The following is a 15807-nucleotide window of genomic DNA, read 5'->3' on the forward strand; positions in this document are numbered from 1 at the left end:
TGATTTTGTCCACTCGAGGAGTTAGATAACAGGCTTCCTCCTGTGAATGTAGAGCTGGATTATTGGGCCCTGATGTGTTTCCTTGTTGATCTTATGTTAAATACATTTCCTGAGTTAATTTAAATATAAACCAGATTCTGAGGCGTGATGCTCTATTCACACATCGAAGGTGAGAGAGATGCTGTGGGTCACACGCTAAGCCCAGTAGCTGAAAGTGATTAACAGACTGGGTTTTGTGTTTAGTGATCCCGGGCGTGTTACCGATACCTTCCCTGGATACCAAGGCTGGGAGAGGCACTCTGGAAGGTTTGGGGAGCTGGGACTTGTCCATGAGAGTAACCGAAGGTATGAGAACTGAAACAATCTAGAGTTAGAAAGGAGAAAAGGCCCAAAAATGGAGCAGTCGGTAACAAGACAACAATTAGTCTGTTACCTTGGAGACGTCAAGGACTCCACACAATGTGTGTTGGAAACAAAGCTGATTTATTTGGCATATGTCCAGATGATTAAACTCCAGCCCAGTTAGGGAGTTATTAACATCAGGAACAAACTCCAACTATCAGAATGAACATGGTTCAGTCCTGGATGTGATCAACAGCAGTAATAACAGCAGAATCCAACCCCTGCAGTCAGTTGTGAACTCGCTGGTGTTTCAGTAGGCTGGATGACTGAGTGAATCCCTTCCCACACACGATGCAGGTGAACGGTCTCTCCCCAGTGTGAGTGCTTTGGTGTGCCAGCAGATCATTTTTCCTTTTAAAGGTCTTCTCACAGTCAGCACATTTAAATGGTCTCTTATCAGTGTGAACAAGTTGGTGTGACGTGAGGTCAGTTGATGAAGTGAATCCCTTCCCACACACAGAGCAGGTGAACGGCCTCTCCCCAGTGTGAACTCGCTGGTGTGTCAACAGATCCCTTGTGCTTTTGAAGCTCTTCTCAGAGTCGGAACATTCTAAAGGTCTCTTTTTGGTGTGAACAAGTTGGTGTGCAGTGAGGATGGCAGACTCTGTGAATCCCTTCCCACACATGGAGCAGGTGAATGGCCTTTCCCTGCTGTGAGTGCGTTGGTGTGCCAGCAAAGAATTTCTGCTTTTAAAGCTCTTCTCAGTCAGAGCATTTAAAAGATCGATCATCAGTGTGAACAAGCTGGTGCGTAGTGAGGTGGGATGAAGAAATGAATCCCTTCCCACACAGGGAGCAGGTGAACGGCCACTCCCCGGTGTGAACTCGCTGGTGTACCGTGAGGTTCAATGAATGAGTGAATCCCTTCCCACACACGGAGCAGGTGAACGGCCTCTCCCCGGTGTGAATATGCTGGTGTACAGTGAGGTTCCTTGAACGAGTGAATCCCTTCCCACACAGAGCAGGTGAATGGTCCCTCCCCAGTGTGACTGCGTCGATGAGTTTCCAGCTCAGATTGGCAAGAGAATCTCTTCCCACAGTCCCCACATTTCCACGGTTTCTCCATGATGCGGGTGTCCTTGTGTCTCTCCAGGTTGGATGATCAGTTGAAGCCTCAACTGCACACAGAACACATATATGGTTACTCCCCACTGTGAAAATTTTCTTCATATAACAGATTCTACAAACAATACTAATTATGATATTCATACAATATTATAGTTGTGTAGTAAAGTTCTTCTGACAGGCAGTGTCCACCAACTGAGCAGACCGATAGTTAGCAGATCTGGGAGGCACCACAAGGTGTTCCACCTTGACTGCAGCAGTCAGCTTTCTTATCCCCGGGGTTCGGACTCTCAACCAAGCTGCTAACTGCCCCTCTATTAAGGCCTGAAAAGTAGAGCCTGCGTGATTCTTGTTACATCTGTCAATCAGATCATCCTGTTGAAGGAAAGTTACAGAACAAACAACCTCAAAGTAATCTTACAATTAATGAACTAACAAAGGGCCTCCATCGAACGGCAAGGAATATTACTTCCAGCTGCATTCCTTTTACAGATGTGCTCGCTCTAACTCGATCTTCCGTAGACATAGGCTTGGCAGATTGTTTTTGTAACTAACAGCTCCTTCAGTATATTTTCTTCCCACAATTGAGTGTTGTGCCTCAGGAGTTAATTGGAACTGTAAACTTCTTAAATTGATAGTTAAGACAGATGGCTTTGCCCATTGCCTAGACAGCACAATGATGTTTATGGACGTCTCCAACAGGGAAGGTCTCTGTGTAGAGAACAACTTGCATTTATGTAGCACCTTTAACATAGTAAACTGTCCCAAGGTGCTTCACAGGAGCGTTAAACAAATTTTCGACACCAAACCACATAAGGAGATATCAGCGCAAGAGGTAGGTTTTAAGGAGTGGCTTAAAAGAGAGTCGGGGAGTTTGGGGGAACGAATTCCAGAGCTTAGGGTCCAGTAGCTGAAGGCGCGGCCGCCAATGGCGAAGCAATTAAAACTGGGAACGTGCAAGAGGTCAGAATTGGAGGAGCGCAACAATCTGGGAGGGTTGTAGAGCTGGAGGAGGTTACAGAGATAGGGAGGGGTGAGGCCAAGGAGGAATTGGAAAAAAGCTTCAATTCTAGAGAAAGTAGGGACAGGGTACATAATTTGGATGATCAGCCATAATCTCATTGAATGGCGGAGCAGGCTCGAGGGGCAGAATGGCCTACTCCTGCTCCTATCTTCCATGTTTCTAGGCAGTTAATCTTTTAATTCAGAATCTAGCAATTCTAGTAAGCATACAATAGCAAAATACTGTGAATGCTGAAAATCTGAAATGACAACAGAAAATGCTGGAAACACCCAGTAGGTCATATGTATATGAAATAAAGAAAATCTGTCCTGTGTTTAGAATTTCATTCTAAATCTAATTTCATCATGACAATATTTTCATTTTAATTCCAGGCTTCTAAAACACTATTTCCCACACTCGGTCCCTCCCTATAAACTGTCCCTGTGCAATATTTCTCAGTTTAGGTGAAGGATGCTCCCTGACCAGTCACCATTTCTCCTGCATTTACAGACGCTCCCTGACCAGTCACCATTTCTGTTCCATTTACAGATGCTCCCTGACCAGTCCCCATTCCTCCTCTATTTATAGACGCTCCCAGATCAACCACCATTTCTCCTCCATTTACAGACGTTCCCGGACCACTCACCATTTCTCCTCCATTTACAGACGCTCCCTGACCAGTCTCCATTTCTCCTCCATTTACAAACACTCCCTAACCAATCACCATTTCTCCTCCATTTACAGACGCTCCCTGATCAATCTCCATTTCTCCTCCATTTACAGACACTCCCTGACAAGTCTCCATTTCTCCTCCATTTACAGACGCTCCCTAACCAATCCCGATTTCTCCTCCATTTACAGACGCTCCCTGACTCACTTCCTGTCTGTCCCGGAGTTTGGCGCTTTGTTGAGATTCGGGCCGGAGTGAAACGGGAACCCGCGGGTGGGGGCGGATAATGTTCACTGCTCTTATAATTGGGCCTGAGGCGTCACTCGGGGTGTGAGCGGCCCGCGTCCCCCCGGGGTTCATGAACCCGCTCCCTGAACTCGGGGTGTGAGCGGCCCGCGTCCCCCCGGGGTTCATGAACCCGCTCCCTCAGCTCGGGGTGTGAGCGGCCCGCGTCCCCTCGGGGTTCATGAACCCGCTCCCTGAGCTCGGGGTGTGAGCGGCCCGCGTCCCCCCGAGGTTCGTGAACCCGCTCCCTGAACTCTCTCACCTGATGTGTCAACGGCTGCTGCCAAGGCCAGCGCATGCTCAGCTCACCATATGTTGGTCCGGTTTAAAGGTCAAGCCCCGCCCCTCACTCACACTGATTGGTTGGAGGACCCGCCGCCCGCTCGGTCCTCCCGCGCCACCCCGCTCTCCCTATTGGTCCAGAGCTCCCGTCAATCACCCGGGCAGTGTGAGCTGAGCTGAGCATGCGCGGGCCTTGGCAGCAGTCGCTGACACATCAGGTGAGAGAGCTCAGGGAGCGGGTTCATGAACCCCGGGGGGACGCGGGCCGCTCACACCCCGAGCTCAGGGAGCGGGTTCATGAACCCCGGGGGGACGCGGGCCGCTCACACCCCGAGCTCAGGGAGCGGGTTCATGAACCCCGAGGGGACGCGGACCGCTCACACCCCGAGCTCAGGGAGCGGGTTCATGAACCCCGGGGGGAGGCGGGCCGCTCACACCCCGAGCTCAGGGAGCGGGTTCATGAACCCCGGGGGGACGCGGGCCGCTCACACCCCGAGCTCAGGGAGCGGGTTCATGAACTCCGGGGGGACGCGGGCCGCTCACACCCTGAGCTCAGGGAGCGGGTTCATAAGAACTAGGAGCAGGAGTAGGCCAATCGGCCCCTCGAGCCTGCTCCGCCATTCAATAAGATCATGGCTGATCTGATCCTAACCGCCAATCCACTAGCATAGAACCATCTCCTGAATCTAACAGAATTAGACACACGAAATAGGAGCAGGATCAGGCTACACGGCCCCTGGGCCCGCTCCGCTACCCACAGGGCCATGACCGATCCGAACCTAGACTCATGTCCAAATTTCTGCCCGCTCCCCGTAACCTTTAATTCCCTTTACTTCTAGGAAACTGTCTATTTCTGTTTTATATTTATGTAATGATGTAGCTTCTACAGCTTTTTGGGCAGCATATTCCATGGACCTACCACCCTCTGAGTGAAGTAGTTCCTCCTCATCTCAGTTTTGAAAGAGCAGCCCCTTATTCTAAGACACTGCCTCCTAGTTCTAGTTTCATCCATCATCGGGAACATCTTCCCCGCATCCACCCGATCCAACCCCTTCACAATCTTATATGTTTCAATAAGATCGCCTCTCATTCTTCTGAACTCCAATGAGTAGAGTCCCAATCTACTCAACCTCTCCTCATATGTCCATCCCCTCATCCCCGGGATTAACCGAGTGAACCTTCTTTGTACTGACTCGAGAGCAAGTATGTCCTTTCTTAAGTATGGACACCAAAACTGTACGCAGTATTCCAGGTGCGGTCTCACCAATACCTTGGACAACTGAAGCAATACCTCCCTATTTTTATATTCTATCCCCCTAGCAATGAAAGCCAACATTCCATTGGCCTTCTTAACCACTTGCTGCACCTGCATACTAACCTTTTGAGTTTCGTGCACCAGGACCCCCAGATCCCTTTGTACTTCAGTACTTTCCAGTTTCTTGCCATTAAGATAATAGCTTGCTCTACGATTTTTCCTGCCAAAGTGCATAACCTCACACTTTCCAGTATTGTATTCCATCTGCCAAATCTCTGCCCACTTACTTAGCCTGTCGGTGTCCCCTTGCAGGTTTTTTATGTCCTCCTCACTTAGTACTTTCCCTCCCATCTTAGTATCATCTGCAAACTTTGATATGTTACACTCGGTCCCCTCCTCCAAATCGTTAATATAGATTGTAAAGAGTTGGGGACCCAGCACTGACCCCTGCGGAACACCACTAGTTACTGATTGCCAGTCTGAGAATGAACCATTTATCCCAACTCTCTGCCTTCTGTTAGATAGCCAATCCTCTATCCATGCCAGAATATTACCCCCAATCCCGTGATTTTTTATCTTAAGCAATAATCTTTTGTGTGGCACCTTGTCAAATGCCTTTTGGAAGTCTAAATACTCTACGTCCACTGGTTCCCCTTTATCCACCCTATACGTTACTTCCTCAAAGAACTCCAGCAAATTTGTCAAACATGACTTCCCCTTCATAAAACCATGCTGACTTTGTCCTATTAAATTATGATTATCCAGAAGTCCTGTTACTGTCTCCTTAATAATGGACTCCAAAATTTTACCTACCACATGTTAGGCTAACCGGTCTATAGTTTCCAGCCTCCTGTCTACTGCCCTTTTTAAATAAGGGTGTTACATTAGCAGTTTTCCAGTCTGTCGGGACCTTTGCCGAGTCCAGGGAGTTTTGGAAAATTATTACCAATGCATCCACAATCCCTACCGCCACTTCCCTCAAGACCCTAGGATGTAAGCCATCAGGTCCAGGTGATTTATCCGCCTTGAGTCCCATTATTTTACCGAGTACCACTTCCTTAGTGATTTTGATCGTGTTTAGCTCCTCCCCCACTTTAGCCCCCTGTTTGTCCAGTGTTGGGATATTCTTAGTGTCTTCTACTGTAAAGACTGATGTAAAATATTCATTCAGTGTTTTTGCCATCTCCATATTTCCCACCATTAATTTCCCGGTCTCATCCTTTAAGGGAACCCCGGGGGGATGCGGGACGCTCACACCCCGAGCTCAGGGAGCGGGTTCATGAACCCCGGGGGACGCGGTCCGCTCACACCCCGAGCTCAGGGAGCGGGTTCATGAACCCCGGGGGGACGCGGGACGCTCACACCCCGAGTGCAGCCCCAGGCCCATTATTAAAACACTCAACATTATCTGCTTCACACACACCCGGGGTGGGCCTCAGACCCCGAACAAGAGCGTTTGCCCCGAGCGGGGCAGCAGCTGCGGGGCTTTCTCCCGGTGACAGGCCCAGGGTAATGGCCGCCATCTTGAGAGGCTCAGGGGGCAACAGGGCGCATGCGCGGCCCCTTGGCCAGGAACCAGGAGGAGAGAATCTTGTCAATTTCTATCCTGGACTCTCAGTGATGGCTTTTGTAACCTCCTTTTACAGGCTGTGAGAAGGGCAGCATTTACACACCGCAAACTCAGACCAACAACAACAACTTACCTTTATATAGCACCTTTAAAAAGGCACAGTAGCGCAGTCAGACAATAATCGACACACATACTTTGTTTGTGGTCCAGTGCACTGACACAAAGTTCCTTCACGACTGTAACAATTTTATTACGGTTGCTGTGAAGGCTGCGCTCACTCTGCTCGTACACCTGGTCTCCAAAGGATGCAAAACAGGACTAATGCTGCTGAGCTCAGCTCTTTTTGATCAGAAAATATCAACTATTTAGCCTGGCCAGGAAATGCACAAAGAATGCAGCAGTGCTCATTGGCTGCCCAGGAAAGTCCTATTTAGATTAAGCTCCTTCACCCAGAGAGTGCTGAGAATGTGGAACTTGCTGCTACAGGGAGTAGTTGAGGCGCATAGCATTTATATAGCACCTTTCACGACCACCGGATGTCTCGAAGCGCTTTACAGCCAATGAAGTACTATTTGAAGTGAATTCAGAATTGTAATGTGGGAAACACGCAGCCAATTTGCACACAGCAAGGTCCCACAAACAGGAATGTTTGTAAATAGCATAATGCATTTAAGAGGAAGCTGGATGAACACTTGGGAGAAATGAATAGAAGGAGACGCTGATAGGGTGAGATGAAGAGAGATGGGAGGAGGCTCGTGTGGAGCATAAACACCGCGTGGACCAGTTGGGCTGATTGGCCTGTTTCTGTGCTGTACAATCTGGGTAATTCTATGTAATAAGAGAGGATAGAATGTTCCACAGAAACTGGAATTAATCTGTTCTGCATATTTATCCTGAACTTAGTGATGTCTTTTGTAAACTGCTTTTACAGGGAATATCACACAGGGAATGGCTGCTGAAAGTTTAAAAGGCCAGTGCAAGCGCGGGCAGCGTGGAGTGCGGGCAGCGAAAGAGTGCTTATCTAGAGTTTGGTAAGTGAGAGAGTTCGGGCAAGTGGGGAGTGAGGGGCTGTTTTTGTCTTTTTAAAACCTTTATAAGTTGGTAAGTTTTTTAAAATAAAGGTGTGATCTTCACCTAAAATAGGGGCAGAGGGTCTTCTTAAATAATATTAATAAATTTAATTAATTACATAGAATGGGAGAGCAGGTAATGTGTTACTACTGCGAAATGTGGGAGCTGGTGGACACCATTGATGCTCACGGTGATTACATTTGCGATAAGTGTTTGCTGCTAGAGGAACTCCGGCTCCGTGTTGATGAGCTTGAGACCAAGCTTCAGACACTGCGACACATCAGGGAGGGGGAGAGTTACCTGGACTCTGTGTTTCAGGAGGTAGTCACACCAATTATATTAATTAATTCAGATGTAGTCCGTGGTCAGGGACAGGATGGTGTGACTAGAAGTGAGGCAGGTAAGGGGATCCAGGAGGTAGTGTTGGAGGAGCTGCAGCCCTTGCTCTTGTCCAACAGGTTTGAGGCTCTTACTCCCTGTGAGGATGGGAACGGGGACTGCGGAGAGGATGAGCAACCTGGCCACAGCACCGTGGAGCAGGGGGCCATTCAAGTGGGGGGGGAGTTAAAAGAAATGTTGTGGTGGTAGGGGATAGTATCGTTAGGGGGATAGCTAGGGTTCTTTGCAGCCGAGAGCGAGAGTCCCGAAGGCTGTGTTGCCTGCCAGGGTTAAGGACATCTCCTCTGGGCTGGAGAGAAACTTGGAGTGGGAGGGGGAGGATCCAGTTGTCGTGGTCCATGTTGGTACCAATGACAGATAGGACAAGGAAAGAGGTTCTGCTGAGGGAGTTTGAGCAGCTAGGGGCCAAATTAAAAAGCAGAACCACAAGGGTAATAATCTCTGGATTACTACCTGAGCCACGTGCAAATTTGGCTAGGGTAAATAAAATTAGAGAGTTAAATCTGTGGCTCAAAGACTGGTGTGGGAGAAATGGGTTTTGCTTCTTGGGACACTGGCATCAGTACTGGGACAGGAGAGAGCTGTTCCGTTGGGACGGACTTCACTTGGCCAGTGCTGTGACTAGAATCCCGGCAAATCGAATAACTAGGGCTATAGAGAGGGCTTTAAGCTAATTAGTGGGGGGGAGGTTTTAAGAGAGCGAAAAATAAAAATGACCGGAGAAGACAATAGAGCAAGGTAGCAGTGGGGGAATTAAATCCAGAGCCTGCCAGGAAGGGACAGAATGTATAATGATAAAGGTAAAGTAGTAAAAGGGGTAAAAGCAGGAATAAATTGTCAGAAAACATATTTGAAAGTTCTTTATCTGAATGCACGCAGCATTCGTAACAAAATAGACGAGTTGATGGTACAAATAACTACACATGGTTATGATCTGGTGGCCATTACGGAAACATGGCTGCAAGATGATCATGACTGGGAACTAAACATACAAGGGTATTTGATCATTAGGAAGGACAGACAGGAAGGAAAGGGAGGTGGGGTTGCTATGTTAATCAAGGATGGAATCACTGCAATAGTCAGCAATGATATTGGGTCAAAGGATCAGGATAGTGACACAATTTGGGTGGAGATAAGGAATAATAAGGGGGAAAAGTCACTCGTGGGCGTAGTCTATAGTCCTCTTAACAGTTGCAACTCTGTTGGTCGGAGTATAAATCAGGAAATAGTTGGGGCTTGTAATAAGAGAACAGCTATAATCATGGGGGATTTTAACTTTCATATTGACTGGACTAATCAAATTGGGCATGGCAGCCTGGAGGAAGAGTTCATAGAGTGTATTAGGGACGGGTTCCTTGAGCAGTATGTAACTGAACCAACCAGGGGGCAGGCAATCTTAGATCTGGTCTTGTGTAATGAGACAGGATTAATAAAAAAATGTCCTAGTAAAGGATCCCCTTGGAATGAGTGACCATAATATGGTTGAATTCCAAATTCAGTTTGAGGGTGAGAGAGTTGGATCTCAAACCAGCGTACTGAGCTTAAATAAAGGAGACTATGAAGGTATGAGAGTAGAATTGACTAAAGTGGACTGGGAAAACAGATTAGAGTGTAAGACAGTACAAGAGCAGTGGTCTACATTCAAGGAGATATTTCACATCTTTCAAGAAAAATATATTCCACTGAGGAAAAAGGGGAGTAAAAGAAAAGACAGCCATCCGTGGCTAAGTAAAGTAATAAAAGATAGTATCCGACTGAAAACAAGGGCATATAAAGTAGCCAAATCTAGTGGGAGGATAGAAGATTGGGAAGCATTTAAAAGCCAGCAAAGAATAACTAAAAGATTAATTAAGAAGGGGAAGATAGATTATGAAAGTAAACTAGCAAAAAATATAAAAACAGATAGCAAGAGTTTCTACAGCTATATAAAAAGAAAAAGGGTGGCTAAAGTGAACGTTGGTCCCTTAGAGGATGAGACCGGGAAACTAGTGGTGGGGAACATGGAGATGGCAAAGACGCTGAACAAATATTTTGTATCAGTCTTTACAGTAGAGGACACTAAAAATATCCCAACACTGGACAAACAGGGGGCAATGGGGGGGGGGGGGGGGAGGAGCTAAACATGATTGAAATCACCACGGAGGTGGTACTCAGTAAAATAATGGGACTTAAAGCGGATAAATCCCCTGGACCTGATGGCCTACATCCTCGGGTCTTGAGAGAAGTAGCGGTAGGGATTGTGGATGCATTGGTGATTATTTTCCAAAACTCCCTGGACTCAGGAAAGGTCCTGGCAGATTGGAAAACTGCTAATGTAACACCCTTATTTAAGAAGGGAAGTAGACAAAAAGCTGGAAACTATAGACCAGTTAGCCTAACATCTGCAGTTGGTAAAATGTTGGAGTCCATTATTAAGGAAACAGTAACAGAGCATTTGGATAAACATAATTTAATAGGACAGAGTCAGCATGGTTTTATGAAGGGGAAGTCATGTTTGACAAATTTGCTCGAATTCTTTGAGGATGTAACATACAGGGTGGATAAAGGGGAACCAGTGGATGTAGTGTATATGGACTTCCAAAAGGCATTTGACAAGGTGCCACACAAAAGATTACTGATCAAGATAAAAAATCACGGGATTGGGGTAATATACTGGCATGGGTGGAAGATTGGCTATCTAACAGAAAACAAAGAGTTGGGAAAAATGGTTCATTCTCAGGCTGGCAATCAGTAACTAGTGGTGTTCCGCAGGGGTCAGTGCTGGGACCCCAACTCTTTACAATCTATATCAATGATTTGGAGGAAGGGACCGAGTGCAACGTATCCAAGTTTGCCGACGATACAAAGATGGGAGGGAAAGCAGCGAGTGAGGAGGACATAAAAAACCTGCAAAAGGACATAGACAGGCTAAGTGAGTGGGCAGAGATTTGGCAGATGGAATATAATATTGGATAGTGTGAGGTTATGCACTTTGGCAGAAAAAATCAAAGAGCAAGTTATTATCTAAATGGAGAGAAACTGCAAAGTGCTACAGTACAAAGGGATCTGGGGGTCCTGGTGCATGAAACACAAAAAGTTAGTATGCAGGTGCAGCAGGTGATCAGGAAGGCCAATGGAATCTTGGCTTTTATTGCAAGGGCGATGGAGTATAAAAACAGGGAAGTCTTGCTGCAGTTTAACAGGGTATTGGTGAGGCCACACCTGGAACACTGCGTGCAGTTTTGGTTTCCATATTTAAGAAAAGATATACTTGCTCTCGAGGCGGTTCAGAGAAGGTTCACTCGGTTGATTCCGGAGATGAGGGGGTTGACGTATGAGGAAAGGTTGAGTAGGTTGGGCCTCTACACATTGGAGTTCAGAAGAATGAGAGGCGATCTTATCGAAACATATAAGATTGTGAGGTGGATTGATCGGGTGGATGCGGTGAGGATGTTTCCACTGATGGGTGAGACTAGAACTAGGGGGCATAATATTAGAATAAGGGGCTGCCCTTTCAAAACTGAGATGAGGAGAAACTTCTTTACTTGGAGGGTGGTGAATCTATGGAATTTGCTACCCCAGAGAGCTGTGGAAGCTGCCACATTAAATAGATTTAAAATGGAGATAGACAGTTTCCTAGCAGATAAGGGAATTAGGGGTTACGGGGAGAGGGCAGGGAAGTGGACGTGAGCCTAAGTTCGGATCAGCCACGATCCTATTGAATGGCGGAGCAGGTCCGAGGGGCCGTATGGCATACTCCTGCTCCTACTTCTTATGTTCTTATATCATCAGCCTTTGAATGTGGAAGGAGAAATGTTTGCCTGTTCTGTCTGTGGGAAAAGATTTCAAACATCAGTGTGACTGGAAAAGCACTGAGACACACATACCCGAGTGAGAGTGTTCCAGTGCACTGACTGTGGAAAGAGCTTTAACCAGTTACACAGCCTGAAAAAACATCGCTCCATTCACAGCGGGGTGAAACCGTACACGTGTTCTGCGTGTGGACGAGGCTTGAACTGATCGTCCAACCTGGAGAGACACAAGGACATCCGCAAAATGGAGAAACCGTGGGAATGTGGAGACTGTGGGAAGGGATTCAGCTCCCCGTCCCGGCTGGAAACTCATCGACGCAGTCACACCGGGGAGAGGCCGTTCATCTGCCCCGAATGTGGGAAGGGATTCAGTCAGTCATCCCACCTTCTGACACATCAGCGAGTTCACACTGGGGAGAGACCGTTCAGTTGTTCTCACTGTGGGAAGAGATTTGGGCAGTTATCGAACCTCACTGACCACCAGCGAATTCACACTGGAGAGAGGCCATTCAGTTGCTCTCAATGCGGGAAGAGGTTCGGGCAGTCATCTAGCCTCACTGAACACATGCGAGTTCACACTGGAGAGGGGCCATTCACATGCACTGTGTGTGGGAAGGTTTTTGCTCGATTAGCCAACCTCACTAAACACCAACTTGTTCACACTGAAAAGAGACCTTTCAAATGTTCTGAGTGTGGGAAGACCTTTAAAAGCACAAGAGATCTGCTGACACACCAACACACTCACACTGGGGAAAAACCATTCACCTGCCCCGTGTGTGGGAAGGGATTTACTAATTCCTCCCACCTGCTGGCACACCAGCGGGTTCACACTGGGGAGAGGCCATTCACCTGCTCCGTGTGTGGGACGGGATTCATTCAGTCATCCCACCTGCTAAATCATCAGCGAGTTCACACTGGGGAGAGGTCGTTCATCTGCTCCGTGTGTGGGAAGAGATTCACTGATTCATCCACTCTGCTGAGACACCAGCGAGTTCACACTGCGGAGAGGGCATTCACCTGCTCCGTGTGTGGGACGGGATTCATTCAGTCATCCCACCTGCTAAATCATCAGCGAGTTCACACTGGGGAGAGGCCATTCACCTGCTCCGTGTGTGGGAAGAGATTCACTCGGTCATCCCACCTGCTAAATCATCAGCGAGTTCACACTGGGGAGAGGCCATTCACCTGCTCCGTGTGTGGGAAGAGATTCACTCAGTCATCCCACCTGCTGAAACACCAGCGAGTTCACAAATGACTGCAGTGGTTGGATTCTGCTGTTAATCACATGCAGGACTGAACCATGTTCATTCTGACAATTGAGGTTTGTTTCTGATTATGTTAGTAACCCAATAACTGGGCTGGAGTTTAATATATTGATATTTGTCAAATAAATCAGCTTTGTATCAAACACAATGTGTCGAGTCCTTGATTTCTCCAAGAGGAGACTAATTGATGTCCTGTTACCAACTGCTCCATTTTTGGGCCTTTTCTCCTTTCTAACTCGAGATTATTTCAGGTCTCATACCTTCGGTTACTCTCATGGACAAGTCCCAGCTCCCCAAACCTTCCAGAGTGCCTCTCCGAGCCTTGGTATGCAAGGAAGGCATCGGAAACACGTCCGGGATCACTAAACACAAAACCCAGTCTGTTAATCACTTTCAGATACTGGACTTAGCGTGTGCCCCACAGCATCTCTCTCACCTTCGATGTGTGAATAGATCATCACACCTCAGAACCTGGTTTAGATTTTCATTCCCTCAGGAAATGTAGTTAACAGAAGATGAACAAGGAAACAGATCATGGCCCAATAAGCCAGCTCTATATTCACAGGAGAAAATCTGTTTTCTAACTCCTTGGGTGGACAGAATAAAGATAGATCGCAAATATAAGAGCCCTTCATATCGGTTGTAAATAAATTTTAGATCCTGACCGATTCTGTGCTTATTATAGATTTCCCCATCCCTGTGGGAGTTGAATTTGGTCAAAAACTGCTTCTTGGAAATTTCTTTCAAATGTAACCCTGCTATTCAAGAAAGGAGGGAGAGATAAAACAGGGAACTATAGGTCAGTTAGCCTGACATCAATAGTAGCGAAAATGCTAGAACCTATTATTCAGGACATGGTAACAGGGCACTTGGGAAATCACAATATGATCAGACAGAGTCAACACGGATTTATGAAAGGAAAATCGTGTTTGAAAAATCTATTAGAATCTTTTGAGGGTGTAACTAGCAGGGTAGATAAGGGGGAACCAGTGGATGTAGTATATTTGGATTTTCAGAAGGCATTTGATAAGGTGCCACACAATAGGTTGTTACACAAGGTTAGGGCTCATGGGTTTGGGGGTAATATCTTCGCATGGATTGAGGATTCGTTAATGGACAAAACAGAGAGTGGGGATAAACGGGTCATTTTCAGGGTGGCAGGGTGTAACTAGTGTGGTACCACAAGGATCAGTGCTTGGCCCTCAGCTACTTCAATGAGTTAGATGAGGGATCCGAGTGTCATAGGTGTGAAAGTAAGCAGTGAGGAGGACGTAAATAGGCTGCAAAGAAATATAGACCGGTTCAGTGAGTGGTCAAGAAGGTGGCAGATGGAGTATATGTGGAGAAATGTGAAGTTATCCACTTTGGTAGGAAGAATAGAAAAGCAGAATATTTTTTAAAAGGTGAGAGACTAGTAAAGGTTGGGATTCAGAGGGACTTCATAGAATCATAGAATGGTTACAGCACGGAAGAAGACCATTCGGCCCGTCAAGCTGTGCCAACTCTCAGCTAGTCCCACTCCCCTGCACTTCCCCTGCAAACTTTTTTTCCTTCAGATACTTATCCAACTCCATTTTGAAAGATAAGATTGAGTCTGCCATTCCAGATCTTAACCACTTGCTGTGTAAAAAGCTTTTTCTTACATCACCTTTGGTTCTTTTGCCAATCACCTTAAATCTGTGTCCTCTGGTTCTTGACCCTTCCGCCAATGGGAACAGTTTCTCTCTATCTAATCTGTCCAGACCCCTCATGATTTTGAACACCTCTATCAAATCTCCTCCCAACCTTCTCTGCTTCAAGGAGAACAACCCCAGCTTCTCCAGTCTATCAACGTAACTGAAGTCCCTCATTCTTGGAATCATTCTCGTAAATCTTTTCTGCACCATCTCTAAGGCCTTCACATCCTTCCTAAAGTGTGGTGCCCAGAATTGGACACAATACTCCAGTTGGGGTCGAACCAGTGTTTTATAAAGGTTCATCATAATTTTCACACTTTTGTACTCTATACCTCCATTTATAAAGCTCAGGATCCCGTAAGCCTTTTTAACTGTTTTCTCAACCTGCCCTGCCACCTTCAATGATTTGTGCACATATACCCCCAGGTCTCTCTGTGCAGTCCCTTTAGGATTGTACCATTTAATTTATATTTCCTCTCCTCATTCTTTCTACCAAAATGTATCACTTCACACTTTTCTGCGTTAAATTTTATCTGCCACGTGTCCGCACATTCCACCAGCCTGTCTATGTCTTCCTGAAGTCTATCACTATCCTCCTCACTGTTCACTATACTTCCAAGTTTTGTGTCATCTGCAAATTTTGAAATTGTGCCCTGTACACCTGCATCCAATTAATTAATATATAATCAAGTAAAGCAGTGATCCTAGTACCGACCCCTGGGGAACACCACTGTGTACCTTCCTCTAGTCCAAAAAACAACCGTTCACCACTACTCTCTGTTTTCTGTCACTTAGCCAATTCCGTATCCATGCTGCCACTGTCCCTTTTATTCCATGGGCTTCAACTTTGCTGGCAAAGCCTATTATGTGGCACTTTTCAAACGCCTTTTGGAAATCCATGTACACCACGTTAACCGCATTGCCCTCATTAACCCTCTCTGTTACCTCATCAAAGAACTCAGTCAAGTTGGTTAAATACGATTTGTCTTTAACAAATCTGTGCTGGCTTTCCTTAATTAATCCACACCTATCCAAGTGACTGTTAATTTTGACCCTGATTACTGTTTCTAAAA

The 15807-nt window shown here is 46.6% G+C and overlaps 2 protein-coding genes and 1 pseudogene across 2 annotated transcripts in view; 2 read left to right on the plus strand and 1 right to left on the minus strand.

Moving 5' to 3' along the window:
- Positions 1 to 466: 466 nt before the first annotated feature.
- LOC147118458 (uncharacterized) overlaps positions 467 to 15807 on the minus strand; it is a 78410-nt pseudogene continuing 63069 nt past the window's right edge.
- LOC147118459 (uncharacterized) overlaps positions 3872 to 15807 on the plus strand; it is a 35336-nt gene continuing 23400 nt past the window's right edge. The window contains exons 1-2 of the mRNA XM_085984446.1: positions 3872 to 3925; positions 7464 to 7563. The gene's annotated coding sequence lies outside the window, so the exon portion shown is untranslated. The remainder of the gene's footprint in view (positions 3926 to 7463; positions 7564 to 15807) is intronic.
- Positions 11857 to 13195, plus strand: LOC147118460 (uncharacterized). The gene has a single exon (XM_085984438.1). It carries the CDS (start codon positions 12038 to 12040, stop codon positions 13046 to 13048), a length of 1011 nt encoding a protein of 336 aa, XP_085840564.1. The 5' UTR covers positions 11857 to 12037; the 3' UTR covers positions 13049 to 13195.

The sequence above is a fragment of the Somniosus microcephalus genome, chromosome 4, assembly GCF_052327205.1.
Source record: "Somniosus microcephalus isolate GS21.2 chromosome 4, FLI_Smic_1.0, whole genome shotgun sequence".
In the NCBI taxonomy this organism is placed as follows: Eukaryota; Metazoa; Chordata; class Chondrichthyes; order Squaliformes; family Somniosidae; genus Somniosus; species Somniosus microcephalus.